Source organism: Ammospiza caudacuta, chromosome 5 (genome assembly GCF_027887145.1).
Source record: "Ammospiza caudacuta isolate bAmmCau1 chromosome 5, bAmmCau1.pri, whole genome shotgun sequence".
In the NCBI taxonomy this organism is placed as follows: Eukaryota; Metazoa; Chordata; class Aves; order Passeriformes; family Passerellidae; genus Ammospiza; species Ammospiza caudacuta.
This window is the reverse complement of record NC_080597.1, coordinates 8,986,316-9,013,942: the sequence shown is the minus strand read 5'-3', so window position 1 is coordinate 9,013,942 and position 27,627 is coordinate 8,986,316. Positions and strand designations below refer to the sequence as shown.

Here is a 27,627-nt window from a genome sequence, read left to right as displayed (position 1 = left end):
TGCTGTCACAGAGAGGATGTGCTTTACTATGCTGCAGGTCTGGTGGAAAGTTGTCAGACTTCAAGCCAAAATGTAAAAGCAGCCAGTGCTGAATAAATGACTTGAAACACTTTCTCCAGGGACCCCTTCCAGGTCCAAGATAGGCAGATTTGGCCAGTGTTTGTAGACAGTCTTGCTCAGAGGCAAATTAAAAATCAAAATACAGACACCGTTTGAAAAACATCGAAAGCTAGACTCAAACATCCACCATGTATTAAGACATTCTTATATAAAAATAACCACAAGGTTGCAAATTCATACTTTCCTACTTGGTGAGACCAACTGCAACCAGGAATAAACCTGGACATGTGTGGGGCAGACTGCCTTCAGAGAAAGCATAAAACTGGAGTGAGAAAAACAGGAGGCTGTGAACCAGGCAATTGAATGGAGCAGTGGGTGGGTGGCACACGGAGCAGGACCCTCACCTGCCCCAGAGCAGCCCACAGGAGCTGCCCAGCTCAATCCACTGGGACAAAGCAGGACACTCACGGTGGAAATACTGAAGTTTTACCCAGGAAAGTCCATGGTACAAATAATGCCTTAAATTTTAGCTTTCATATTTTCCATATTCTGTACTGCATTAGTACAGAAAATGGACTTCACATAAAGCGTTAGCAAGCTCTGAACTTAACATAAAACACAGAAAACTCTGAACTTCACCTAAGGTGTTAGCAAGTTCTCTTCACAGTTTAGTTAGACCAAACAATCCTTTTCCAACCCCAGAACCAAGGACACTGTTATAGCTTTGGGCTCAAAAAGCACAAACAGTGAATTGAGGAGAGCAAACTGGGAGGATGGGACTTCATAACTTGAAGCTGGAATTGGACAGTAAACCCCAAAATGTAAATGGACCAAAACTTATAAAAGTGTAAAAATGTGTGACCTGCTGTCCATCTTGGGCAGAGCCATGTCTGGGCTCTTGTACTGCCCAGGGTGTATTCAACACCCTCACAATAAAGAATTTCCTCCCAAGATCTAATCTAAACTTCTAAATCTCATTCAGTTTAAAGGAATTATTCTTTGTCCCATCACCACATTTCCTTACAAAAAGTTCCTCCCCAGTTTTGTTGTAGGCTCTCGTTAGGTACTGAATGGAGAGCCATGAGCAAATGCCACCTACCTTATTTCATTTTTGGGGGGTTTTGTACCTGCAGAGCATTAAGAAATCCTACACTCTAGCTGCCAGGTGTGGCCACATAAATGACACACAACTGAGGGGGTTAGGATATTACAGAATGAGTACAGAAGAGTGGTAAAGTGGAAAAAGAGACAAGGGAAATACTTCAAGCCAGTTTTGCTTTATCTCAGAGAGGTACAACCTCAGACAAAACCAGTCACCTTTCCAAGCAGCAGCCCTTCCACATGGTGCTTGCTCTTGGCAGTCACTGTTTAGATTCTCTGGCTGGGCTCACAGCTGGGCTACATAAGAGATTTTTGGGTGTAACAGAGCACTGCTACTGCCACAGCCCAGATTGCCACCAGCATCCTGACCCCTGGTGGACCACAGGCTGTGCTCTGGATGACTTGGAAGCGGCCATGCAATTGTTAGGGCAAAATCTTGTTTACAGCTCTTGCTTCCCACAACACAGAAAGAATTTCAGCCCATGAAGATCCTTTTGCATCCTCCTGCTCCCCTTCTCCGTGGCAGGATCATGTAGCACAAACTGCTCCCTCCTCACAACCCCAGTTATCGTTGCAAATCCTCAGGATCTGATCACTCTGCCTCTCCACGCTGCTCCTCCTGCCATACATCACCCTTCTTGCTATATGGGACAGCCAGAGCCACTGTGAAAGCTGCAGGGCTCCCATAAGAGCCACTCATGGCACGAGCCAGGTCTCAGTGCTGCTGTGGTTTGGTGAGGAGCTGATCATGACAGATCCATGGCACAGCTGGAACAGAACACCCTGCAGTCAGCACTGCCTGCCTGGGACACCTCTCACTTTTGTTTTCACTGTTCTTCATCGTTTTCATCTGCTCATCCATCTCCCTGTGTGTGTGCCACCAGTCCCAGGGATACAGAAGCAGCAAAATGGAGAGGATTTCTGTGCTTCCATGAAACTGAAGTCTATCCTTGCATCCATATCTGAACAGAATCTCACTCAAGCACTTCAAGGTTAAAATCTGAAACCAGTCATTGCGGGATGTACTGTTTGTGCACTTATCAGAAATGCTCTTGCATTACCTGGATTTGGGAATGACTTGAAATGTGTTTAAAATGATAGTGAGGAAAAGAAAAATCTCCCAAGCAGTAAGGAGATCAGAATTTGGGGCACATACCCAAAGTGATATTTAACACAACCTTCAGCCAACTCAAACCTCATGTGAGACAGTATTTGCCTGCTTGAAAATGTGTGCTTGCACACTAAAAGTAAAATTGTGCCAAACAACGTTAAAGCATCACTACAACTTATTTTAATTATCATTTTCAAGAGGAAATGGTGAAAATGTGAGTTAGGAGGCAAAAGGAAGAAATAACCTGGAATCAAAGGAATAAATAACCTGGAATCAACCACATTCTCCAGCTGTTTAAGCACCACAGAGTTTTCTAGGCTAGGCAAAAATTTTGAGCTGCCTAAAAGTCCAAATTTTTACTTTAAAATAATAGCATCAACTTTGTATTATGTACATTTATTAGGCATTGATGTTGCTCTTCATGCTCCATCAGAGTGGGCTTGTGTGGGTGTAGGTGAAGAGAAAATTTCTGTAACCATTGGGGGAGGAAATTGAGAAAAAATAATCACTGCCAAATTTGAAGCAAGAGAATGAAGATGCTTTTCCTGTGTTGCCCCAGTTAACTAGACATCAAATAATTAGTCAGAGTGGTGGGTTATTGTTGTTTGTGGGGGTTTTTGGTGTTTTTTTAATTTGGGGGTTTTTTTTATTTTTCTAGATTTGGGGTAAAAAAAAGGGAAAAAAAAGCAAAGCTTCTCACGATCTTTAATGCATAAAAGAGCCTGGGAGTCCTGGAAGATGCCAGGAGAATTTCTCAACATACTCACTGAAATGCTTTAGAAGGTTACACATAAAAGTCTGTCTTCAAGAAACTGATAGGACCACATGCCAGCTCTTGGATACCTTTAATATTGAAAAGAGCTGCCAATGTTTATTATTTCACATCCAATTTGTTGCCATAAACAGTTCAGAAGCGAGTGATTAACTTCACATTAAAGGGGCTCTGCCAGCAAGGGAACAGAGCACGACAGAGGTGCCAGAGCCCGTGGCTTTGCTCCTGGCCTGTTGGGAATGCTTTCAAATCACACAGCACCAGACAGGAGCAGAGCTGGAGGCAAAAAGCAGAATAAACTGAAAGCTGAACAGTGTGACCCTGTGTGTGTGTGTGTGTGTGTGTGTGTGTGTGTGTGTGTGTGTGTGTTATTATTGTGTCTTACTGGAACACTGTTATTGCAAGCCCATCATGACATCATGATAAAACTGCAGTCAAATCCATCATATTTTTGTAAAGGATCTCAAGGCTCTGGAATATTTTGACTAGAGGGAAAAGCAAAGTCAATCTCCCATCTTCCACAGCTAACAAGAGCTGACCTTCTCTGAATTTCCTTTGAAGGTTGTACAGTGCAGCAATAAACATGTTTCATGCAACACATGAATCCTGAGTTGAGGAAAATAAGTTTTAGATTTACACATGGAAAGTGAAATGGAGGAAGGACAGGGAAAATAGACATCCAGTTAAACTCAGGACACTCACAACAAGTCTAACAGAAATGCCAGAAACGTCAGTAATCTGGGAACATGGATTTGAGAGATTATACCCCTTCCAATCCCACTGGTATGGTCTATCAGCTCCCTCTCCTCAAACAGGGAATCATCAGTGGTACTGAACAGCCTAAGGAAAAATATTTTCCATCATGACCAAGAGCTGCAAAAAGATACAATTATAATAAGCCTCCACTCCTGGAAGCAAGTTTTTACTTCATACAAATAATCCTTTCAGAGTCAAAACCATATATTTATTCTAGATAACAGATTTTGCACTGCTGTTGCAAAATCAGGCTGTGCATTTGGTATAGCATTTGATCCAGCAAGCCCTAGCAACATTTTCTTCCCCCCATCATGGGGAAGTCTGCATCTGTGCTGGAACAGGCTAGATAGCTACTTAAATATTTACTAAAGGAACTATATTATATGCTAAATATTTATAGAATGCATGGTATACTTCACAAAAGCAGTGAACTGTAGCTGTGGAATAATTGCATTTGGTTTATCTTAGGTATATGAGTTTACTTTTGGAAATGTTCTTGAACAATGCAAAATGTGACATTTTTATAGCATGTGACAAATGGGAGCTTGTGTTAAAATCATATTTGGAATTGTGACTTTAGGACAGAGCATGTAGATCATAAAGAAGTCATTAAACAATCTTATCTTAATCTAGGGTGTAGATCCATATAAAACTGGAGAATGTGTAAGTTTTTATGTTTCAAATGATAAGATTATTTTAACACTGTGGTTTTCATGTGCTGTAAGTGTTAAATTTTTAATTGGGCACTCAAAATCATCTCGAGTGAGAGGGATTATCTGGAAATTAATTTCTTTTAGATAATACATCCCTTAAAGTTGAAGGAAAATCTTTGCAGAGGTAACAGTGACAGGAAGATTTTTGCAGCAGGGACCTGGATGAACGTATGCCCAGATTCTTTTATACAATATCCAGACCAAAAGCAGTGGAACCATGACGTCCCTGCAGGTTCTCAACAGAGGAGCAGCTGAAGGTTGAGATTGGCACAAAACCTGGTGCCAGTGGCCAAACAGAGCTGGTTCAAACTCACACAGAAAAGGGAGTTCTCACTCCTAATTTCACTGGTGAAGTTCCACCAAGGTGGATTCATTCTGACCTGAGCCTGCTGAGGAACATTTCTTCATACCAAAAACCTCTGAATGCAACAGTGCCCACCTGACCCAGAACAGATTGAACTGACAACCACCTAGAACAAGTTCATGTGAAACACTGGCAGGGTTCTAGGAAAGGCTGCACATCTTTCCCTCCCTATCCACCACCTCTTGCTGCTGTAAAAATCCATTCTCTGTTGCAAATCAGTAGGATTCAGACTAGGATTAAGACTACTGCTCTGAGTATTCCTCACTGGTTCCTTTTTCACAGAGATCACCTGCAAACCATGGAGATCTGTGATGGCAAAGCCTGGGAAGTGGTTTTTCTGAGATCCCAAAAAAAATATTATGCAATATTTTTCCAGGTCTTTGTAGGAAACGATCAACTAAATAATTTTCACAGTTGTTAGCCCTTGTGGGATCCCATCAGTGTCACAGCACGTCATCAAAATTGATATTTCTTCTGCAGATTCGAGCCACAAATTTATAAGTCATTACTTGCAACAGAAAGGTAGTTTTAAGTGAATGAGGTAAAAGAACTTTGTGTCCTAAATATTCCTTAACAGCCACTGCTGTCAGAGAACAAGGGACAGAGAGATGTGCACGGCTGCTCCCTTGTCCCAAAATCATCTCCAACATGCAAGGGATGTCCCAGTCACAGGAAACACAGGAGATGGGAGAGGAAATGAAAGGATGCAAAATGAGAAAATGTCTCTCAGCATTGGATAGAACAAACTCTGGCTAAATGAAGTATAAAAATGGGCAGATGGTGGATGGACACCTGCACCAAAGTGGTGTGCATCCAAACCCAGGTTATCACTTTGTTGTACAGATATAGACCCTCTATTTCCAGGTACTTTTGTTTCTCTGTCTCTCTCCTTTTGAACATGCAGTGCTTCTGTTGCTACACTCCATGATTAAATAAACCCCACTGCTGGGTTCTCCTGCGTCACATGATTCCTGTTTGCTGATCCCTGCTCAACAGCTTTCAATGGACAGGACAAATAAAATGTATTTGCAGTTTCTTATCTGGAATAAGAAAGCATTGCACAAAAACTGTGGAGAGTTGAACTGGAAGAGCTGCAGTTCCACACTGGAAGTGAGGGACTATTTCTGTCCAGATAACGTGGCTCAAAGGCAACCAACCCAATTTAATTTGTTCCATTGAGCAAACAGCGCTTTCAAAGTTGCAAAGCCTTCAAGAGAGGAAGATACAGAAAGATGCTTAGTAAAATGTACAGAAACAGCTCAGGGTGTTGACTAGACCTTCTAGATGGCTAATTAGAAACACTTCAGAAGGCACTTAAGCACTGAACTTTTGAATTTGAGTCCATTCTGAAGAGCCAGAAATTTATTGTCCCCATATTTAAGGCATCACAGACCATGTTAAAAAATCTTTGCCCCTTTTTTCCTATGGTGCCATTGCTGTACTTATATGTGAACACTAAAATTACAGGGTGCTCTCCACCTCAATTCACTTTTTCATTGCACCACAACATTTTCCTGACCATTGCCTTCATTCACTTTCAAAGATATTTGAATCCTGACAAAAAGACTGGCAGACTTTAGCATTAATATATGTGATCCATGCTTGCTGCAGAGGGTGGAATTCAAATCCCAAATTTTCTGCCTCTCAAGAAAATCACGAACTTCTTTGAAGACCTCCCACAGAAACCAGGAAAGAATTAATGGGCTGCTGAGTTCCTAATATGTCCCACCCTGTGGCACCTGAAGGAAGTAGGTGTTAGACTGGCAGGGAACAGCTTGACAGGTTGAATTTCCAGCTATTTATGGCAACTGACAGAGGGGCCTGCAGCCAAGGACGGCTGCTCCCAAGTCAAGCCTGCCTTTGGCACGGAAATCCTGGCAAAATGCAGTGATTTTTCTTGCTGCCAGTGACTTGGGGGTCTCTGATAGCAAGCGGGATGGAAGTATTTGCTGTTGTTTTTCTCCTCTCTGGCTTTTATTGATCACTGGAGGGGTGAGGAGGCTGCTGAGTGCTGGGCCCAGAAGGGGTGAACGGGTTTATGTTCCTCCGTGTTTACTTTGGACCTCAGGGGCCACGGAGAGAGTGGAACTTTTTATGCAATGCAGCTGGCAGGAGAAAAATCTCTCTGATTTGAGGGTGTTGGAGGGTGGATGGATCAACCAAAATTCAGAGGGAAACAATTTCAGAGTCACTATTAAATTATGCTGCTCGGGAAGGGGATGTTCTCTGGGCCACACTGATCAATTCTCACTCCTCAGAGTGGCAGGCAGCCTTCACAGCCAGCCTTGAAGAGCTGGACCAAGCTCCCAGTGAAACCACCCTGCCAGAAGAGCCCTGCCCAGGTCCCCCCAGGCAGGTACAGTTATTCCAGGCTGATGGACAGACAGACAGACACTCCTGTTTCACCAGCTGGTTTACAACGCTCAGAGGACGCAGCGGGAACAATGTTCATTTCAGTACTCCAGTAGCTGAAACAGATTTCAAGATAAAGCAAGGGAATTAACATAGAGGAAAAGCAAGCTTGGACACACAGATTTTGGTGCATTGTACAGATGTTTAATGTTTAGACATCTTGGGGTAAATATTTTATTTTCTGAAAAACAGACAATTTAATTATCCCACATAAAACTTCACAACTGTTTTTTTTTTTTGTTTGTTTGGTTGGTTTTGGTTTGGGTTTTTTGGTTTCTTGGTTTCTTTTAGTTTTGGGGTTATATGGTTTTGGGTTTGGTTTTTTTTGTGTTTTTTTCTTTTTTTTGCTTAAGCAAGTAACAAAAACTAGTTACCCATACAAACTGAAGAAAGAAGGAAGTTTATGTTTACTGGGAGATTTGCCAAGGCACAGGAGATTTAGCTTTAAGTCTATCCTCTTCCTCAAGGATTTCAAATCCCCATGTGGGACACACCCTTATCTTTCCTATAGAGGAAAACCACCCTGAGATGTTTTGTTCTCAAAAGGTTCCTGGAGCTGTTTCACCTTGCATGGAATATCAGCCAAAGTTCTAATCCTTGTAAAAATAAATCTTCTCTACTTGTATAAATTCACAGTAACACAGGGATGATGCCTGTCAGTCCCACATGACCATACTCAGGTAATTTTTTTGGCTATGGCATTATCACAGCTTGTGGGAGAAGGATCTAATGCCTGGATACAAGATTTTTTTCTTTTTTTTTGAGATGCTATTGTGCAAGAAAACAAGCAAAGAAAAATCTCACAGCACCAGGATATAAGGTAAAACACTTCAACCTCACCTCACACACCACATTTCTTGGTACAAGGAAACACAGATGTGCTTTGCTGGTCAGAACCAGAAGTATGAGAGCAATGTTTTCTCAGTGATTCCCCACCAGCATAATTGTAGAGATGTTCACCTTCTCCCCAGATATTCCTAGGAAAACATCATTCTCCTGATTTTTCAGAGCCACTGTATTTGATAAGCTTGTGTTAACACAATGGACATCTTCAGAGTGAAATTCAAACACCACAGATGGGGCATATCAGAGATCACACTGTGCCAAGGCTCTCCAAGCCTGTGCCTCTTCTTTCATCAGCCAGTTGTACAGTTAACATCCCTTTGGATTCTTTCAGAATTATCAAATTCACTCAATCATGTGCCTAATTCCAAGCTGGTTCTCTTTATTAACATCAAAGGCTTTGGATCAGGCTCTACTAGAAAAAAAATTAAAAAAAAAAAAGAAAGTAGTTTTTCTTCAAGGCTATTGTGCATTTTTATCAGGTCCACAATAGAGCTCTGTGACTCCTCTCCCTGCCTCACCTCTCATCACACACACATTAGCAGATAACATGACATTAAAGAGCCATCAGTGTCTCCAGGAAAGCTGCAGGAAGGTTTCTTGGCCTGCCAGGCAGCAGTTCTGATAAGGGATCACCTGCACAAGCAGCACATTCCTACCTCACTACCAACACTCTCTTCCAAGTACAGATGCCTTGCCACAAATTACTGTGACTGAAAGGGTTTGGGATGTAGCAGAAGAGATGGGAAGAGGGAAAAAGGAGTTCTCATTTTAAAACCATTTCTGTCTGGTTCTGCAATTGAAAATTGCTTATGCCTGGAGGTTAAAGAGTGGCTGTCTCTAAGCATCTCTTTCCTAGATTAATCTCCACCCCTAGCACCCAAAATCGTGTATTTATGGGCTCCACTGCAGTTATCATCAATCAATAATTTACAGCTTCAAAATACACATTCTCAAATGACACAGCTCTGCTCTTCATAATAAATCAAGGCCCTACCTGTGGGCAAAAACTTCCCTTACAACCAAATAAAAAGGCATTCAGTGGGATACCAGACAATTATAACAGTCCCAAAGTGGAAAAAGTAGATTGTTATAACAATATCCAAAGATGAACACAGAGCCCTTTTAACATCACCTCCAAAATCACTGCTCAATTGAAAGTGTTTTAACTTTAGTGAATGGTGTAAAACTTAAAATTAGTAAATTAACCCAATTAAATTAGTTAACTGCAAATTAGAGTAAGTTTCAGAGGAAATGAAGTAATGACACATTTTACATTTCAGGCCTTGCACAGCTGAAGTCATGTCCTTGAAGAGCTACAGATATTTCCCTGCTCTTGCACTGTTGAAATCCCTGATATTTTCAATACTAAGTACAGAAAAGTAATCAAAACTCTACAAAGCCATTTTTCAAAGCATGACTAATAAAAGTAAACCAGAAAGTTTATAGAATTAGTAATTTTGAAGATGCTGAAAATTATTTATAAAAAGTGTTCTTATCACAAGACACACCCTTTAATACACCTGGAAAATATCAGAGAGTGGAAAATCACCTGAGTGAATAATCATAAATTTCAACTGAAAAGTGGAGGGAGGGAAGGATGATTCAGAGTTTGTGTTCACTGCTCAATCTTAAGTAATGGTGTAAGTACCAACAAACAGCAAAAACCTTTGCTAAGGTGCTGAATGTCTTTCTCTCCTCTTGAAGCATTTATAGGTTGAAGATGTTCAGCACATGATGTACCTGGGCACTCTAAAACTGGACCCTGTAAAATCAGCCTTCCACTAGAAAAGCACAGGAATTGTAATGATTCCTGGTTTTTTGTTCTAATTGCAAAAAAGAAACCAAATCTTACTTTAGACACTGATATTCACAGGAGGTATCAGCATGTGTTTACTGGTAAGGTCACTGCTTTTAGAAAATAATCCATATAGCATGTATAACTAGGAGAGTGATTTTAAATCTGTGAATGCATGATCCCAATCAGATCACAAAATCCAGACTCCTTTTCCCAACTCCACTCTCCTTCTCAAGAAGTAATAAAAAACAACTACCTAGAGGTTGCACTAAACTAGGCTCAAAGCTGGTTTAGATGGAAATCACAGTCTGAGAACAGCTGTAAAGGGGTTTAAATTTTCTGTCTGAGAAAATGAGCTCTGGCTCCTAAGCCTTACTGTGGGGCTAGGGAGCCACCCTTTGGTCACTGCTCTAAGTGCAAAATCCATTTATTCACACTGACAGCTTCTGCCCTCTTGATGAACACCTATAAATTTGCTGGACTTGCCAACAGGTGTTCCAAGGATGTCTCTGGTTTAGCATCATTTACAGAGTGTATCTTACAGGGACGGCAGGGAGGAATAACTTCTGCATGTGGGGGGGCTTTGAGCACGTTATGTGCCAAATAAACAAAAAATGTTATTACATTCCGTGCCCTCCATTGTCCATCCTGTCACAGACACAGATCAATTCCCACAAACTGAGTGCCTGCAGTATCACTTCTCACTGAAAGGAAACTGAACATTTGTAGCTTTGTAGGTTTCTCTTCCCAGAGCCCAAAACTGACTAAGTGAAAAGGTTACACCTGAATTACAAACTACTTAGTGACAGACAGACAGACACAGATGAGTGTGAAAAGGAGAGCAACACACAGAAAAAAACCAACAAACTGCTAGCATATGATTTCAGCACAATGGGCTGGACACTGATGTAGAAAGGCAAAGTCCTCAAAGAACGTAAAACACAGATATTAAGCTCAAGAGAGGTTGGCCGACAGGGCAGAAAGGGAAACCCGTGGAAAGCAGCCAGAGAGATTAAACTTAAGCCCCACACAACTCCTATTTCACATTGAAAACCACAAACCATTCCCAGAAAGGAAGAAACTTTTATGCTCCCTCTTAGCCTTGATATGAGCAACCTTCTCAAATGCTTCTGCATTTTACGAGGAGGGACTGAGTTCCCAGAGTTTGCTGTTTACTCCTCTCCCAGGACTTTGGGGGCTGCTGTTCTTCCTTTCAACTCAGGATCATCCTCTGCCATAACCAGCTTTTGCTGGTCAGTATCACAGGGAACCAGTCCATGAGGCTGAGAAGATAAATAGTGGAGATATAAAGCACTGGATAACCCAGACACAGCAGGAAAGCAGCGGTCTGGAGGATGGATCCAGACTTGGGAACACCAAGACCAGGAAACTTAGATGAACCACAGATTGTTGGGTGACCAAACAGAAAAAAAGAATAGAAGGAAGGAAAGAAGGAAAGAAACAGGCTGGAAATAGTCATTAGTTCAAATTACAGGTAATTAGCAGAGTTTGAAGTAATTAGCACTTGCTGAAGCAGTCTGAATAGCCAAGGAAGTGGCAGTGACAGCACTGAGAACAAATGTACTTCACAGGAACTCAGGAATTCCTTCAAGATGAACATTCCTACTCACCCACTTTTGGAGATGCAGATGCCAGGAGCTGGAAGGATCTCTCCAAGCCCACATTTGGAGCAACATGAGGACAACAGAGGAATTTCCAGTTGATCAGACTGCAATGACTCTTTGGCTACTTCTAAAATCAAGAAATTTCAAATTTCCTCCCACCACCAGAGAAAGGAGAGCACACCAGATCACTGCACAATTCCATTGGCTAAAAAGTAGTGTTTTAATTATTCTGTTAGTGGCTCTCAGACACTTTTCCTTGCCCCAAAATATAAAAAGTGAATATGGAGTATAAAACTGATAGAAAGAAAATAAACAGGGCACAAGACAGTCATTACAGTGTTTGGTTTCTTTCCTGAGGTATGGGGCCACACACACTGCATACTTTTCTGTAAAGGATTTTGTTTAAAAAAAAACATTTATTTTTATTTCAGCCTGTAGTAATGGAGTACATTTAGATTCTTACACTAATTAATGCTACCACTAAATTAAACACCAGTTTTGATTTGTGACTGCAGTACTGTCAGATGTCAGTGCAGGAGCCATTTGCACCATGGACTGACAAAAGGGTCTGATTGTATTTATGGTCAGACACAGCTTTGTCCTCTGCATTTGAGCAAGTTTTCAAGGTGGTCACTTGATTGCTGGAAGTTGAAACCAAGACAAACCCAGTGTGGAAAGGCCTCTTCTGAAAAAGAGTAATCACACCAAGAAGATGATGTCATAGCTTTTGGAATTAAGACTGCACTAAGAAATGAATGGGTTTGAAAGGTCTTGATTTGATAAACCCCATTGCAAACCCAGGAGTGACAGAGTTTCTTGGTTAATTTGCTAGGAAAAAAGAATATTGTGAGTTAGTTGTGATTCCCTCCACCAACATTGGTCACAGTTGACTGTAGAGTACTGAATCTGGAACTGAAATGAAATTTAGGAAAGCAAGTAGCATAATGTGACTGAGATAATTTATCACCAGGCTATGGCACCCTGCTTATATTTATTCTGAAACACTTCTGGAAGAAGCATCTTATGAAAATCACCTAATTATTTCATTGCAGAAGAGTAATTGTGTGGTCTGATACCGCTGTCAAAACACAGCAGTTACACAATGCCTTCAAAGGAAATAAAAACACATCAACATGGACTTAGCTAATTGAAGTCATACAGAGCGGAGTGGCAGGCACCAGTTTGGGCTGAGGCAGGACATTCTCCACCAGGCTGCAAAATTTCCACCCAAAAAAGGCAAATCTCAGAGACCCAAAATACCTTGTATTGTGGTTGTTTTCATCCTGAGAGTGTTCAAACAAAAATGCCCTCATTCTGGAGAAGTTTCCTGGGATTTTCTGTTTGGGTTGCTACAGGTGATTGGAAGCACAAAGATTAATGTGTGAGCAGGGACTGGCAAGGCACTTTAAGACTGATAACCCTTTAGCAAGAACAGATTTCATTCAAAACTATGGAAAAGCAAGGAATTACAGGCACCCTGAGGGAACCATTGCTGCCTCATCCTCTGTACAACAGACCCCTGTCTTCAAAAGAAGATTCGGACTCCTGAATTCTAATGGAGAAACAAAAAATACATGTCCACACATTAAGAATGAGTTCAGGTGCTTTAAACCTCATCTTATGTGTATGAACAGCTGGTGCAGAACCAGCATCCCTGCAATGTGTTCAGCACATCTCTAACCTGGCTCTTCTCCTGGTAGGCCAGAGCTGCTTCTCCTCTCCTTGCTGTGAGGACACACTCTCCAGAGCTGGGCAGGCACCTCAAGCAGACCTTTTGCACTTGTGAGCTGCAAGGAGAAAAGGGGCCAATCCTGGCTGCAATTCTGCCAGGCAGGAACTGGGAGAAGCTCCTGCAGTGTCCACTGGAGAACCCCACAGAGGAGTGCTCACAGTGACCACCTTACAGTGCCCTGTACACAAGGACAGCATTGTGTGGCAAACCTGAGGCAGCCTTCCCTGGTGACACAAGAATGAGCCAACACTCAATGTCCCTGCTCTGGGGGACGTGTTCAGGGGGTAATTTATGAGAGCCAAGCCTTCCATGCATGTCCCACAGGAGGGTTACCAACCAGGATGTGCCAGGAGCAGGATCACCCCTGCTCAGGGACATCTTCACAACACGCAGCTTGCTGCCAGCTGCAATGTGATCTTTAAAACTCAGTTCTAAGTACCACAGAACACAACAAGGTAACTAAGACTCAAACCTTTATGACAATTAGGGAACTCCACCATTTGAATAAAAAGCCTTTTTACTTCTGTCTTAACAGCAGCAAGAAATGCTGCCAACTTCCATTAAAGGAGCATCTACTTTGCAATAGGCAACTGCAGCCTCTAGGTAATTCCTACCAGTCCCTGGAAAAGCATTGACTACAAATAATTCAGAGAAAGTTCTTGATGGGACCCCAATTGCTGGCACCTTTGAGAATCTCACTTGCTACCATGGAAGAGATAAAAATGGGACAGTATAGAGAATCTGAAACAGTGTGCATTTGACAGAACATTGCTTGAGTAAAAACTGTACTTTGAAAGAAATAAATCCTGTTGTGATTTTGATTATACTAATTATTTACTTTATTGAATTGTTTCCACTTTTAAAATGTATATGTTTTGTGCTACACTGTCTACTAAGACAAAGAATAAAACCAGACTGATCAGTTTTGCATTTGGAACTCCTGTATCAGTTGCCAGCACAATAATTTTACGTTTAAATTGCAAACAATACCTGGTGAAATTTTAATCCAAACTAGTAAAATTTTCAAATCCACATCTTCAAACTGTTTCTGGAAGCATTTCTCTTCATACTGAATTCTGAAACCTTTTTAGAGAACAGAATCAGTATTTTATGCCTGCATTATGCAACCAGATGACATTCTGAAAATGGAATTATTCAAAGGGAGCAATATTTTATCAAAAAAACATAATGAACTGAAAAGAAAACCCTGGTGCTGCTACACTTTTCGCCCATCAGGCAAATACATAGAACAGATCAGAATGTTCTGTCCAAAGGCTGGGAAGCGCCCCAGGGTCTCCCAAGTGTCCGTGAAGATGTTGTACTTCAGGAAGAGACGCTGCTCCAAGCTGGAAGACAGAGTAATATTCCTACTCAAGATATAGACTCCATCGTTGTGGAGCGTGCAAGTCAAGTTAAGGCCGGATTTGGAAGAGTTCTCGTTGAGGTAGAGCCACTCTTTGGTGGCGATGTTGTAGGACTGCACGGTCAGCACGTCCTCGCTGGGGCTGGATCTGTGGCCGGGCCCTGGCTCCAGGATGCAGCCCCCCACCAGGTAGATGGTCTCCTCCACAGACAGCATCTGCTGCTTGCGCACGTGCACGTCGCACAGCTCCAAGTTGGTCCAGGAATCAGAAGTGGGGCAGTACTGCAGGATGCTCATGTTCCTGCCTGGAACACAGAGGAGACGTTCACAAGTCAGTAATTCTGTCACAAGGCACCACGTGCAGAAGTTTTTCCTCTCCTACAAAGCGTCCCAGCCTTTCCTGCAGATCTCTCACACCACACACTTGCAGGGCAAGCCAGGGAAGAAAGAGTGATCACTGACAACTGCAGCTCTTTGCCCTTGACAAGAAACTTTGAACGTTCTGTTCCTTGGCACAGGGAAAAAAATGAGGCTACTTCTGGCACATTACATGATGTAAATTGTCTGGGCCCCCAGATTTTAGCAGGATCTAATCCCTACCTTTCAGCTCATGCTTTTAATTTTGTCTCTGATTGATACATAAGTATTTTTTTACAAAGAGGGAAATGGAGCAATATTCTCATCTCCAGAAGTGGTCACAGATGAATCGAACTATCATGAAGAGAGTACACTTCATTAATGGCTGCCAAGTGATGATTTATCATCCAAGCTTAACTCTGATACATCATATTTCAGTCCATGTTTCAGTTACATTTTCATGTTTCATTACTTTTAACATTTCATCACTTCGCATTTCAGTTCCAAAGTTTTATGGAATAAAATTTGTAAAGCTGGTTAAATTTCAGCAAGTGGTCTGGATGACCTAAGGGCACTTTATAAAGAGAGAAACACACATTGTCAAAATCATCTAAGAATCAGGAACTCATCTCCATAATTCACAACTCAGTGTGTGCATGTGTTTGCAATAGTGTTATTCCACAAAACTGTCACAATGCCACCCTAATTTATGGTGCAGAGAAGACCCTGGCTGTGCCCAAGGCTTCACTAAATTATCACAGAATGCACACGACTCAATAAATTCAGTCTCTCTCAAGTCTCTGGAGACCTGAGCTCAAATCCAAGCTCAAGTGACAAGCAGGAACAGGTTTGCAGACTCTAGACAGGTCTTTTATTAAATCTCCTCCATGGTACCAGTCTGTCCTGCATGATGGCTTCTAGATGAGCTCCCAGGGGGAAGAGCAGACAGGGACACACTGACAGGCTCTGTGAGGGCACAGGTATAAATAGCCAGAAATATCACTGGACTGTCCTGAATGAAGTGCATCAGTGGCATGATCAGGGAGGTGCTGCTCCATCCAGCATTTGCACCCTGATTATTTTCATGGCAGTGCTCTGTGAAACTACAGCTCTACATATAGATGACCTTTGTCTACAAACAACCTATCATTCTCTGACTCATTAAGGGGAGGAGAAGTCCCAGTTAAGTTTTATGACTATCTATAGCAGTAAACTTCCATGGAAAATGTGCTATTTGAGAGGAAGTGTATGAAATAGAAGTCCATTTCAACATGGCCCTCACATGCTCAGTTGACAGTCTCGGTCTTTTATATCCACTGAAACAACAAGAAAACCCCAAAACAAAACCCACAATACAAAATATGAACGCTACAGTGTGTGACATGGAATTTCTATTCGGATCTAGGTTCAGAAGTGAGAGCTGTAGACTCAAGAGAGGGACTTTATTCAAGAAGGGTCATTATAATTTACAGTGGGAAATTCCAGATCCTGCCATCTTTTGGAAAGTGCAGTCTCAGGAGAATGCTCTACACAAATTTAAAAAACAGACCACAAAATCTACCAAAACTGAGGTATATACAGAAATACCAAAAATTACTAAAAATAACATAATAAAAAAACCCCATTAATTGCTGCATGTGTTTTATGTAGTAAAGGTAGCAAACCAGCATATAAACCTTAGTGTTTCTCATATCTTTAGGTCTTAACACTTTCTGACATCAGCATACTTCAGAAGGAAAATTACCAGTGTAACTGTGGCAATTCTGGTGTGTAAGTCTGCTACCAGTGTGTCTTTTATAAAATTATTCAGAGGCTCAAATCTGCTCAGAAGTTTGTTCTAACATCAGTTCAGTTTTGCTTGCAGTACTGTCTGTAAAAGTTGATCTGTCTTCTAATTTCATTCTCTGCTTGGAAAGAAAGCCTTAAAACTGCTGTGGTCAACTGAAGTGGGCAAAGGCCAAATTCAAACTTACAAAATCCTGGTAAATACTGAACATTTGACATGTTTAAAAAATTGACTTCCAAAGCTCTGAGAAAATGTCTTCCTCCCAAAAAATGGCACTATGCACTTAAGAAATGAACAAATGGCAGCTTTTTTTAACTGAACTTATTTCCCCACTAGATAAAAGAAAAGTAATTGTCAGAAGAGAATGAAACTTAAAATCCTCCCCTCTGTATAGTGTCTGCAGAAAATTTGGTATAGAAATTAAATAAGCTGAAAGTGCTGGTTCTTGCTTCTGCTTTTGATTGTTCTATTCTGTTATTAAGGTACACCTTGAATTTGCCTGTGAAACACTGAAATACTGTAGTGAAAAGACCATGATATCTATTAATACATGAGAAATACTAAGGCAGGCAGATATTTTTTATTAATTATTCCTTCTGACAGTCTAAACCAGGTATTTAAAAAGGAAACAAAGTATATCTGTTGTGACCTCTCTCTACTGTGTGATCAAAATCTAAGAAAAGGGGTAGTGGCTAAGCTGGGTGCTGAAGTAGCCATCAGCTTGTTCTCTGCAAGCAACAGAGCCACAGGTCCACAGAGGCTCTGAAAAAAAAAATAAAATACCTGATTCTTCTCTGATAGAGCTATTATTTTGTTTTGTTTATTTCACCAACAATTTTCTACCAGCAATTTCTTTGTGTTTTAATCAGCATTATGCAGCCTTCTCCATGAGTTCAAAAGCTTTCATGAAGAACAGCAGAAAATTATCTGGGCCTTGGAAACAACCAGTAAAAAGCAACAAGAACTAACAGCAAACTTGTTACCTCGTGCAGTGTATCCTCCAATAACGTAGATCTTGCCCTTGCACTCACAAGCTGAGAATTCTGCAAGAGGGTTTGGCATGGACGCCACAAAATTCCACCAGTCGTTCTCCGGGTTGTAGCACTCCACGTTGGAAAGGGACTGGCCACCGATGGCATAGAGCTTCCCACTGACAGCCAGCAGCTTGAAGTTGGACCTGAAAGAACAGATTGCAGCACTGAAATGAGGTGCATCCATGGGCAGAAACACAGAGGGAAGTTCCTCCTACCCAGGCTCTGACGGACTCATCACCACTCACAGCTTTCTTGAGGGATCTGCAGCATTTGAACTCTTCTGTGCCAGCCCAAAATGCTGTAACTACACTGCAATTACTCAGGACAGTAACCAGTGACAGTTTGAATGGTATTGATGATGCTGCTGAGACTGAGGAATATTTTATTTTGTATTTCAGTCTGTGCCAGTTCAGCTCTAGATGTTCAGTTAACCACTGTGCTCAGCACACAGGTCATTTTTATCAGGCTTTTAACAATGTGCCATCGGTAGAGAAAAGTGCATTACATGGACACACAGAGAAAGATGTAATTTCAGCTAAAATTGCAGAAATTTCAAACAAGGCTTGATGGATGCCTATGAAGGCATACTTATTTGACTCTCATTAATAACCCTAATAAAAAAGCAATTTAAAGTGGAACACATTGAATCCTGTTCAGCAAAAGAAAGAAGAGAGAATCCCCTGTAGCCTACTCAGCATTAAACTACTAAATACATCCTCTGAAGCAATATCTATCTGTAAATTATGTTCTACCCATAGCTAAACCAAAATGACATTGCACCCCATGACCAATGCCCTCCAAATGGGTAATTTATTTCTTAGTCTGTTCCACTATGCTCTCAAAATTCACACATGGCAAAGGACAAATTCCTGATTCTGAAGCACGAGAAGTCTCCGATCTCACACCCTGAAGGTAACACAGACAGAAACAAATGGTCCATGGGTGTTAGAGGGGCAGATCTGGAGGAAGAACCTGGAGGATGTGAAGACAGAACTCTTGTATGCTGCTCTTCCTTCTAGCTAGGAAGTCTGGTCTAACAAAAGATGAGCTTTCCCTCTCCCCAGGAACAGTCTCATTGCCTAGAAAGGTTGTTCCTTCTCTTCTGCTGAGCCAACTGAGATTTTACCATTGCTATCCCAATTAACTGGATGTGTGGCAGTCTCTGGAGTGCACCAGCTCAGCACAAAGCCAAACAGGGAACTGTGTTGTGTCTAAAACTGAAATGGTGCTTCAGACCTGCTGGGTAGCAAAGGGAGTACCACCCTGCAGGAATCCAACATTCAAAACTTACTGCTAAGTACTTTTGCAGGTTTTGTCTGGATAAAATGAACCCTGCCTAGCTGAAGACTGCCCTGCAGCTTCTTTTATTAAATCTATTTGGAAAAAGGATTTGTTTCCCGATGGAATCACTTTGTTCTTGTCAGCCTGATACAGCTTTGGAAACTAAAACGCTCCTTTAAAGGAATTAATTGCTTTTTATTCTTATTTTTTTCCCCTGACATCTACGATTAGGTCAGTCTGTTCATATTCCCTCAATAGCAATTATGCTTTCCATTTCAGAGAATCTGGAATAACATGGCAATCAAAAGCAGGTATGAAATGAGGATAACTATTTGCAAAACATTATTATTTTGAAAGCAATATACCTATTGCAAAAGTTAGGACCGAGAAAAAATTTCCACAAATTAACAAAGGAGAAAAACCACTGGGAAAGTTATCTATTGAAACACAAACAGGATAACTTTCAGCTTTAAATAATCTAAAAGGAGGCCACAAACCTTTGCATCAGTCTTTTTACCACTTCCAAACACTCATTAAAATGGATGACATTCAGTGGAGGTATCTCAGATTTATGGAATTCACTAACAATAAGGTTCATTTTACTCAAAAGTAGCTGCAAGTATCCACCAGCACACTTCATATGAAAGCTTGGACAATGGCTCAATATGTTATGAAAAACTTCTGCCCTTCACCTTTCCATGCCAGTAACAGCAGGTGTCTTTATGGAGAGTGCACATTAGGAAATATTTAGCGCATTTTTAGTCTCTTTTCATGTGTGGCAGCAGCTGGAAACAAGGAAAGCAAACACTGAGCAGGCAGCCAGCTCTCCACAACCAACTGTTCCATGGACCACAGCCTGGAAACAGCAGGGCCGAATCAGACAGATTCCACCACGACAGAGCTCCACTCACACCTGTGACTTGTCTAAACCTGAGGGACCAAGATGTACTTCCCAAAAACCAGGCCTAGAAGGTCCCTTCTTGCTGGGACAAGCTGAGATATGAGCTGTCTTCTGCTGCCCCCACTGACTCTGAACAGGAGCCCAGGAACAGCAGTGAGTGGGAGCTGTGGGGTTTCACCATCGCTCAAAATCCGTTCTTCACTCAACAAAGGGCAAAGTGCTGGTGCACAAAGGAAGGAAAATATAACAATGAATGCAAAGGAGCTGGAGCAGAGAGGCTTTTTGCATGGAAGATGACATTCCATAGCTTCCCAAATCTCTCATGGCTCTGCACTGTGCTCCGTGTATCTGCAGGAGCCCGTGGGGGCAGCGGCTATGAAGGACACACACAGTTTTTGTTCACTGACAATCTCACTTAGGGTACAACAAAAAGAGTTAGCCCAGATACTGGGGAGCACTTTCTGATCAGAGGGGCGGCTAAACATGGGAACAAGAGAGCTGGGAGGATGATTCCAGTGTAGGTTGGAATCTACACTGCTGGAATATTTCAAGAGCGAGTTAAATATGTATTTATTTGCAAGGTAGCCTAGGTCCTGCTGCAGAACATGAGCCTTGGAGTAACCAGCATTGTTTCTTCCTGCCAAATGATGAATTTAACCTTAAAATTTCTCAAAAATCAGATGAACTGTTTATTCTAGAGTTAAAGCACTTACAACATAGACAAGGAACCGTGAAAACACAGTTATGGAGCAATTCCAAAGTGTTTTACATATTTTCAATGACTTCACTTTCCTCCCTTTTTTATATTATGAGAATTTTCAGAGTACACTGCATCAAACATTTAGCTTTAGAAGTGTGTGATACATTTGTGGTAAGTAAGGTGTGGATGGTTCTAACTTAAAAAAATTTTGAAGTCTATTTTCTTCCAGCACAGAAGAATTGTGAGCAAATTAAAAAAAAATAAAACACTAAAAAACGGAGAAGGAGAAGCTCTCCTGAACAAGCAGTATTCCCTGGAATCATCATCTCCTACACTTCTGTAAGAATCCTGAGAGTGGCAGTGGTTCAGGTACAGATCGCTCACAAAAATCATGTTCCATGTGCATAATTCCAGCCTGGGCTTAAATAGGTCTTCCAGGCCTGGGAGATTTACCTGCCATGAGTGGGAAGGTTCTGATGGAAAACTGAAGCGGAATATAACTGGCACATGCAGCAGAAATCCTATGAGTATATAATTTTTAAATAGTAATTTTCACCAGACAGTGTTCACTTAAAAAAAAGGAAAATGTTTGGAAAGGTATTCAAGGACATTACTGAAACACTTTGTTACCTTCTTGACTCCAGAGACCAGATCTTGGGCAACGCTAACATGGAGCTGCTTCTATTAAAAAGTTCAGGTCATTCTCTGTCTTGAGAATTCCAAGTACAGAAACACGTCTAGAATGAAAAGGTCTAGAAAACCTGATCTGCTGTGGACTATTTGTGATCAGCACTGGATTTAGCACTCAGATGATGAGAAATTCCACGCTCAGCCAAAGGCTTCCTTGGTGAGCCTGAGCACATTATTTTAGCTCCCTTGGGTAGGCATAAATTGGGAATAACACTCTCTGAAGCTCCTGGGGGATATCACAAGAACATTATACAGGACTTGGCTCTTGTGAAAAAGTTTGAAATTAAAGTAATTAGACCTGTACACCTAAAAAGAAAGCCAACAGTGAAGACCCAAACCAGAATGACTGCTAAACATTCAGGTGACTTTTGTCTTCTACTTAGAAGTAACTTTGAAGTGTTTCATCTAAGCATGAGGAGATTACAACAATGGAAATAATTAATGATAAAAACACCATAGAACCTGAAAGGTTTGTTTAGGGCAGAAAGCTCTTACATGAAGAGTAGAGCACCAAAATTATATCCATAACTCCTCAGCCTTCCTTTGAGGCCAACACATGGGGCCACTCATGCAGGACAAATCCAGATCCTCTGCAGTCTGAAGTCAAACCAACTTCAATGGAAACTAGAGCCCGCCCTGAAGGTATGTCGAATTTCATCCATGGGATGTAATTGTATCAGCTGACATAAATTCATTTGCCAGACAGTCACATGGCTGTAATTCCTAAGCAGAAGGCTGGGCAACCACCCTGCTTATTTTACTACAGCATAACAAAACTAAAAATACAATGCCAAGAGAACTGCAGCTCCACTTGCAGCACAGATGTGTGGCAGACAGGCATCAGCACTGCACATGCAGCATGCAAACCCCTCATGTTAAAAATGATGCTGCTCCTGGCTCCCAGGACACAGGCCATCCCTCCTGCAGGAGTACCAAGCAGGTAATCAGGGAGCTGACATGCTATGTCAGATAGAAAAAGCAATAATTAACTGCAGAGCTGAGACTCTGTGAAGCTGGTAAAATCAGAAATGTGTGTTGTGAAGGGGTCAGCTGAGTTTTCATGAAGAAAAAGTTCCCCCAGTTACTCAGGGAACAATGTCCTCACTGCTACTTTGCAGGTGTAATTCTGGGGACTTTTTGGCTTGCAATAACTACCTGGAATTTAAGAATAAAGACTATTCCAAAAATACTGCAGAAAGGCAGCAGGCAAATGGGTAAATGGCCAGTGTGAAATTCTAGTCTAAAGGTGTCACAGACATCTTTTATGAAAAATCTTTTTAAGATTTTTCCTCTTGAGAAGTTGAGAAGCTTCAAGAACAAAATGTAAACAATGATTATCTGCTGCTGTAGAATGCAACAGGCGCATCTGTGATTGGTCTCATGTGGTTGTTTTTAATTAATGGCCAATCACAGTCAGCTAGCTCAGACTTTTTGTCCGAGCCACAAGCTTTTGTTATTATTTTTTCTTTTTTTATTCTTAGCTATTTTTTGATGAAATTTTTTCTTCTATTCTTTTAGTATAGTTTTAATATAATATACATCATAAAATAATAAATCAGCCTTCTGAAACATGGAGTCAGATCCTCATCTCTTCCCTCATCCTCAAACCCCTGTGAACACCGTCACATAAAGGAACACCTTGCTGACAACTGTGATGGTTGTGAAGATTAAGCTGATGTGGCAATGCCATTGAAAACAGTAAGAGGATAAAATATCCATGTGTTTGTCTCAAGTATAATGATTATACATCCTAGCAAAAACAAAAAAAGGGAAACTGTGGAGGAAAAAAAGGCTGATCTAGAGTTTGAATACACAAACTGCAAGGTGCAACAGAGGCCTTGAAAAGCGATTTTTTAAAAACCCACCTTGCAGAGTCAACATACATAGTAACAGCTCTCTTGCTAAAGACATGAGAGAAGCAGAACCTCGTGATTTGATCAGTGTGGCACTTCTGTGATCAATTTCCATAGGAGACACGGTGTGGGCTGACCCCACCCTGCTCTTCTAGTGAGCCCAAGTGCTCCCAACCCCCTTCACACAGGTCCAGCTGTCGAATTAAGCTAGCTAAAACATCTCTGTTCCCCAGGCACCTCAGGGAACTCTGCTACAGGCTCAGCCTCTAAGAAAGGTCTGTAAGAAAAGGTGTTTGTAGTGCTTAAAAGCCAAACATTCATTTTACGGATGAAACTTTTCCCAGCGCCGTTCCAAGCAGTCAGAAACACTGAGAAAAATGGTTTCTGATCAGTTGAGATGACTGATTAGGGAGGTGATTATTTTAGTAAAATAGAATTCTCACAATACAAGAAGTGGGGGGGACAAAAATGTGAAATGGGAAAGACTTAATTTTAGGTCTAATCCCTGTTTTGAGAGGGTTTAGGAGGCAAAAGCTAAATAGAACCAGGAATAGAGACTGCAGTTTAACTACCCAGATACAAAGCATTTATGCCAACAGCTTGGGTCTCTGTGCATGCTCTTTCAGTTCACTGGATAGAGAAGAGGATTTCCATTCTACAGTGAATTTTGGCCTCCTTACTTTTTCTTTTTTAGAGAGAAAAGATAAAATTTAAAATACTTTTACTAAAATGGAAACAAAGAGGAAGTTCATGTTGGAAACAAAGCCAGTTTGTTTCAGTGAAATGAAAGCTTTTGTTTTTATAACTCCAAAGTGTGGTTAAGGTAGAGGAGCCACAACCTTGGCCAGGGACAAGGCCTTCCCTCTTGGGCCCTCCTCAAGGCTAGGTCTCTATTGCTCTTTCAAATATAAATTATACAAGTGTTTCTGAATGCAAACTAAAACATCAATGTGTAATAAACAGTTCAAAAGGATAAAGGTAAAAAAGAAAAACTGTCAAAACAATGAATGATTCCCAGATCCAAACATTCCCATCAAGTGAGAAATTTCTCACCATCTTCCTGACGGTTTTTCTGGTATTTCACTGAAGTGCAGGCCTAAAACATTCAGATTTTTATGAAATGGACAACTGCTGTAACTAAATGGTTTTGGCCATCTCCAGCTCTGGTATAGCCTGTACATCCTTGCTAAGAGCAAGAAAACTTGTCACATACTTATGTGAAAAGTGCATATTATATGGCTCTAGGCAGATATTTACCATATGTATTTTTATGTATTGATTACTAGTGCTGTATTAACATTTTATTAATATGATAAATGTAGTCTTGTAGTTAAAAGGTAACTTTTGTAGTTAAAATAAGAACTATGTTAGTGGGATTTTTTTAAGAAAGGAAATGAGGCATTTGCACCAGACAGCAGCCCCAGGACACCTAAATCTTTCAGAGAAAAAGAATTTATTGTCCTCTTATAAGAAGAAACGAACTTCTTCCCGCTTCGAAGGCGCTGTTAGGATTCAGAGGAAGAAGTTGAGGATGACCAGACAGAATCCTGTATTTGAATGGAATTTATGCATCATGTATGAAGTGTATGAATATGCAACAGGCTGTTGTTTTTAAGGGTTAATCCTCTGTTAACGGGTGTCCTTTTTTGGGCTCATGCTGCCCAGAAAAAGGTAACCGGCTGTCCGTAACTCTTTGTCTTTATTCTCTCATATTGTCCTAATTCAATCTGTCCAAATTATTATTACTCTAATTGTATTACAATTTTTATAACCATTTTATTACTATTAAACTTTTAAAATTTTAAAAACAAGCGACTGGCGTTTTTCACTCTTATCTGGAGTTACAACACACCAAAAAGAAAGCGGGAAAGGAGTTTTCTCATTGGGTTTGTTTGGTGGTTCAGAGCACAGAGAGGTTTGTTAGTCCCACGTGAGCGAACAGGATCTACCTCAACACCAGACACGGACACCAGGGAGCAGAGGTTACCTCTTCTGGTTCATCGAGGCCAGCTGGCTCCACTCGTTCAGGCACGGGTTGTAGCAGTGCGCGGCCGAGATCTCCTGGCTGGTGATGCGGTAGCCGCCGACGATGAACAGGTAATTGTCCAGCGTGGCCGAGCCGTAGCCGCGGACGCTCACCAGGTCGGCGGGCAGGTTGTTGGCCAGCGGCAGCCACCGCTGCGCCTCCTCGTCGTAGCGGAGCATGGCCCAGGGCGCGTCCCCCGCGGGGTGACAGCCGGCGGGCAGCCCCGGCGGGCCCATGAAGTCCCCGAGCAGCACCAGCGTGGCCGTGCCCCTCATGCGCCGCTCCCGCAGCTGCTGCTGCAGCGCCGGGGGCAGCAGGAGGTGCGGGCGGGCGTCGGGCCTGCGCAGCACCTGGTGGTAGTGGGCGGCCATGAAGTCCAGGCAGGCGTCGTGCAGGTCCTGCAGGCCGTACACCTGCGCCAGGCGGTGCAGCTCGAAGCAGTTGCCCAGGCGCACCTGCGACAGCAGCAGCCGCAGCAGGGGCGTGACCTGCAGGTAGGACGCGGCCTCCACCAGCTCCTCCAGCAGCGGCGGCTCCTCCTCGCCGCCCTCCTCCTGCTCCAGCCTGGCCAGGCAGGACGTGTTGATGAAGTCCAGCACCAGCTCCAGCCCCAGGGCGCTCAGCCCCCCGCGCAGCAGCTGCTCCTCCTGGCCCTGCCCTGCCTCCCGCATGCCCGAGCGGTAGAGCGCTCGGAAATAGTCGCTCTGCTCGATCAGCTTCCTCTTGCACACCGGGTAGCACTTGTCCCCCAGGCGGATCTGCACCACCTCCTCCCCGGCACCGGCCCCATCCCCTGCTTCCCCTGCCCGCTCCTCTTCCTCCTCCTGCTGCCGCCGCCGCCGCCGCTCCGCCAGGGACATCGCTGACCGCGGGCCCAGCCGCGCCTCAGCCCGGCCGGAGCCGCCGCGCCGGCTCCTCCTCCGCGGCCGGGCCGGGCCGGGATGGGCGGAGCGGCCCCGGGATGCCGGGAGCGCTGCCGCCGCTCCGGCCCTGCAAGGAGCGACGAGGGGAAGCGAAAAAAAAAAAAAAAACAAAAAAAAAAAAACAAACCCTCAACCGCACACAACGCACAAAGGGAGGAAAGAGAAAAAAAGCCCGAAAAAGGCAATGTTTGAGCGCTCCGGCGCTGCCCGCCGGGGGGGCCGTCAGGGCATCCCTCGGGCCCTGCCAGGGTGGGTGTCCGGGGCACGGTGGAAAGGCCGGTGCTGGGCTCCAGGGCACAGCCCCGAGGCGCAGCGATCCCCCCTGGCGCTCCCCTCTCCTGATTTGGGCCGGGATCGCAGCCGCAGCCGTAGCTCTAACCCCTTGCCATAAATGTACCGCTGCATCCCTGGCCGGAGGCAGCATTCCCCAGGCACTCCCGCAGGGAAAAAGCAGCGGGAGAGCGGCACAGGCAGCCTGGTGCCATCGCATCCCCGCTCTGCCGCATCCCTTCCCCAGCTGAACTCTCCCCCTGCACGGCCAGAGCGGCACAGGGACCCGGGGATGGCGAGGGCTATACGGGACTCTGCTCTGACCCTCCTGGCTCCCTGCGTGTCCCAGCCCCTGGTTTGCCCTGTGAAGACACTGCATAACCTCTTCTGCTGCTCCATCTTTTCTATTCACTGAGCTCCTGGAACAGGACATCTCAGGAGTGAGCTACGTACCAGGGTCCTGAGTTTGTTTGACATGAACAAGGAAAGAGGAAATTAACAATTGAGCCCTGAATTTGTTTGACATGAACAAGGAAAGAGCAAACTGAGCATCTTGGGCAAGGGTGAAATAGATTTGCTGTTTGCCTTGTTATATTCTTCAAACACAATAACAGTTCTTTATTTTAAAAAAACCTACCATCTGCCGAAACAGATGGAAAGTCTGCCATGCCCGTATTCTTATATGCCGATATGTACTATAAAGATGTTCAAAATATATTTTTTATCTTTATAAACATATTCCCTTCGGATATTGCAGACCACAGAAACTCTTTCACTTTAGCAGTAGTGTGACTCATGTCCAGTTTGTGCAGCTTGCTTAGTTTTCAGACAACTCCCTAGTTTCACTGCTCAGAAGGGATTTTTTCTCCTCACAATTAAAATATTGCAATGGTATTAGTCTGTTTTGTGGGGGTTTTTTTCCCTCTCTTGTAAGGAAGAACAGGGTTGTTTATTTTTTAGCATTTCCTCTATGAAATGATTGTGATCCTTTTTCACTGTTTTGTTGATCTTCAGCTTCTTAACTCTAGCCCATGGAGATGACACAAATGTCAATCTCAGTTACAGGTGTTCTCTTCTGCTGACTTTTATGAAAGCATTTTTTGAGGTGAAGTAGATTTCTGCAGGTGTTTGTTTTCCACATTTCAAAGCATCTTCA

General features: G+C 42.7%; 1 protein-coding gene across 1 annotated transcript; it reads right to left on the bottom strand.

Moving 5' to 3' along the window:
- Nucleotides 1-14,099: 14,099 nt before the first annotated feature.
- Nucleotides 14,100-26,138, bottom strand: KLHL42 (kelch like family member 42). The gene is made up of 3 exons (XM_058805828.1): nucleotides 25,240-26,138; nucleotides 17,777-17,970; nucleotides 14,100-14,955 (listed from the first exon to the last, which is right to left on the bottom strand). The coding sequence occupies exons 1-3, from the start codon at nucleotides 26,136-26,138 to the stop codon at nucleotides 14,504-14,506; spliced, it is 1,545 nt and encodes a 514-aa protein (XP_058661811.1). The 3' UTR covers nucleotides 14,100-14,503.
- Nucleotides 26,139-27,627: the final 1,489 nt, after the last annotated feature.

Bases quoted from the DNA above. Each gene is read 5' to 3' on its own strand.
- KLHL42 (XM_058805828.1), bottom strand. From the start codon at position 26,138: ATGTCCCTGGCGGAGCGGCGGCGGCGGCGGCAGCAGGAGGAGGAAGAG. The intron at 17,971-25,239 runs GTAACCTCTGCT...CTGTTCTTTCAG, and splicing joins GCCTCGATGAACCAGAAGAG to GTCCAACTTCAAGCTGCTGG. The intron at 14,956-17,776 runs GTAACAAGTTTG...TCTGTGTTCCAG, and splicing joins TGGAGGATACACTGCACGAG to GCAGGAACATGAGCATCCTG.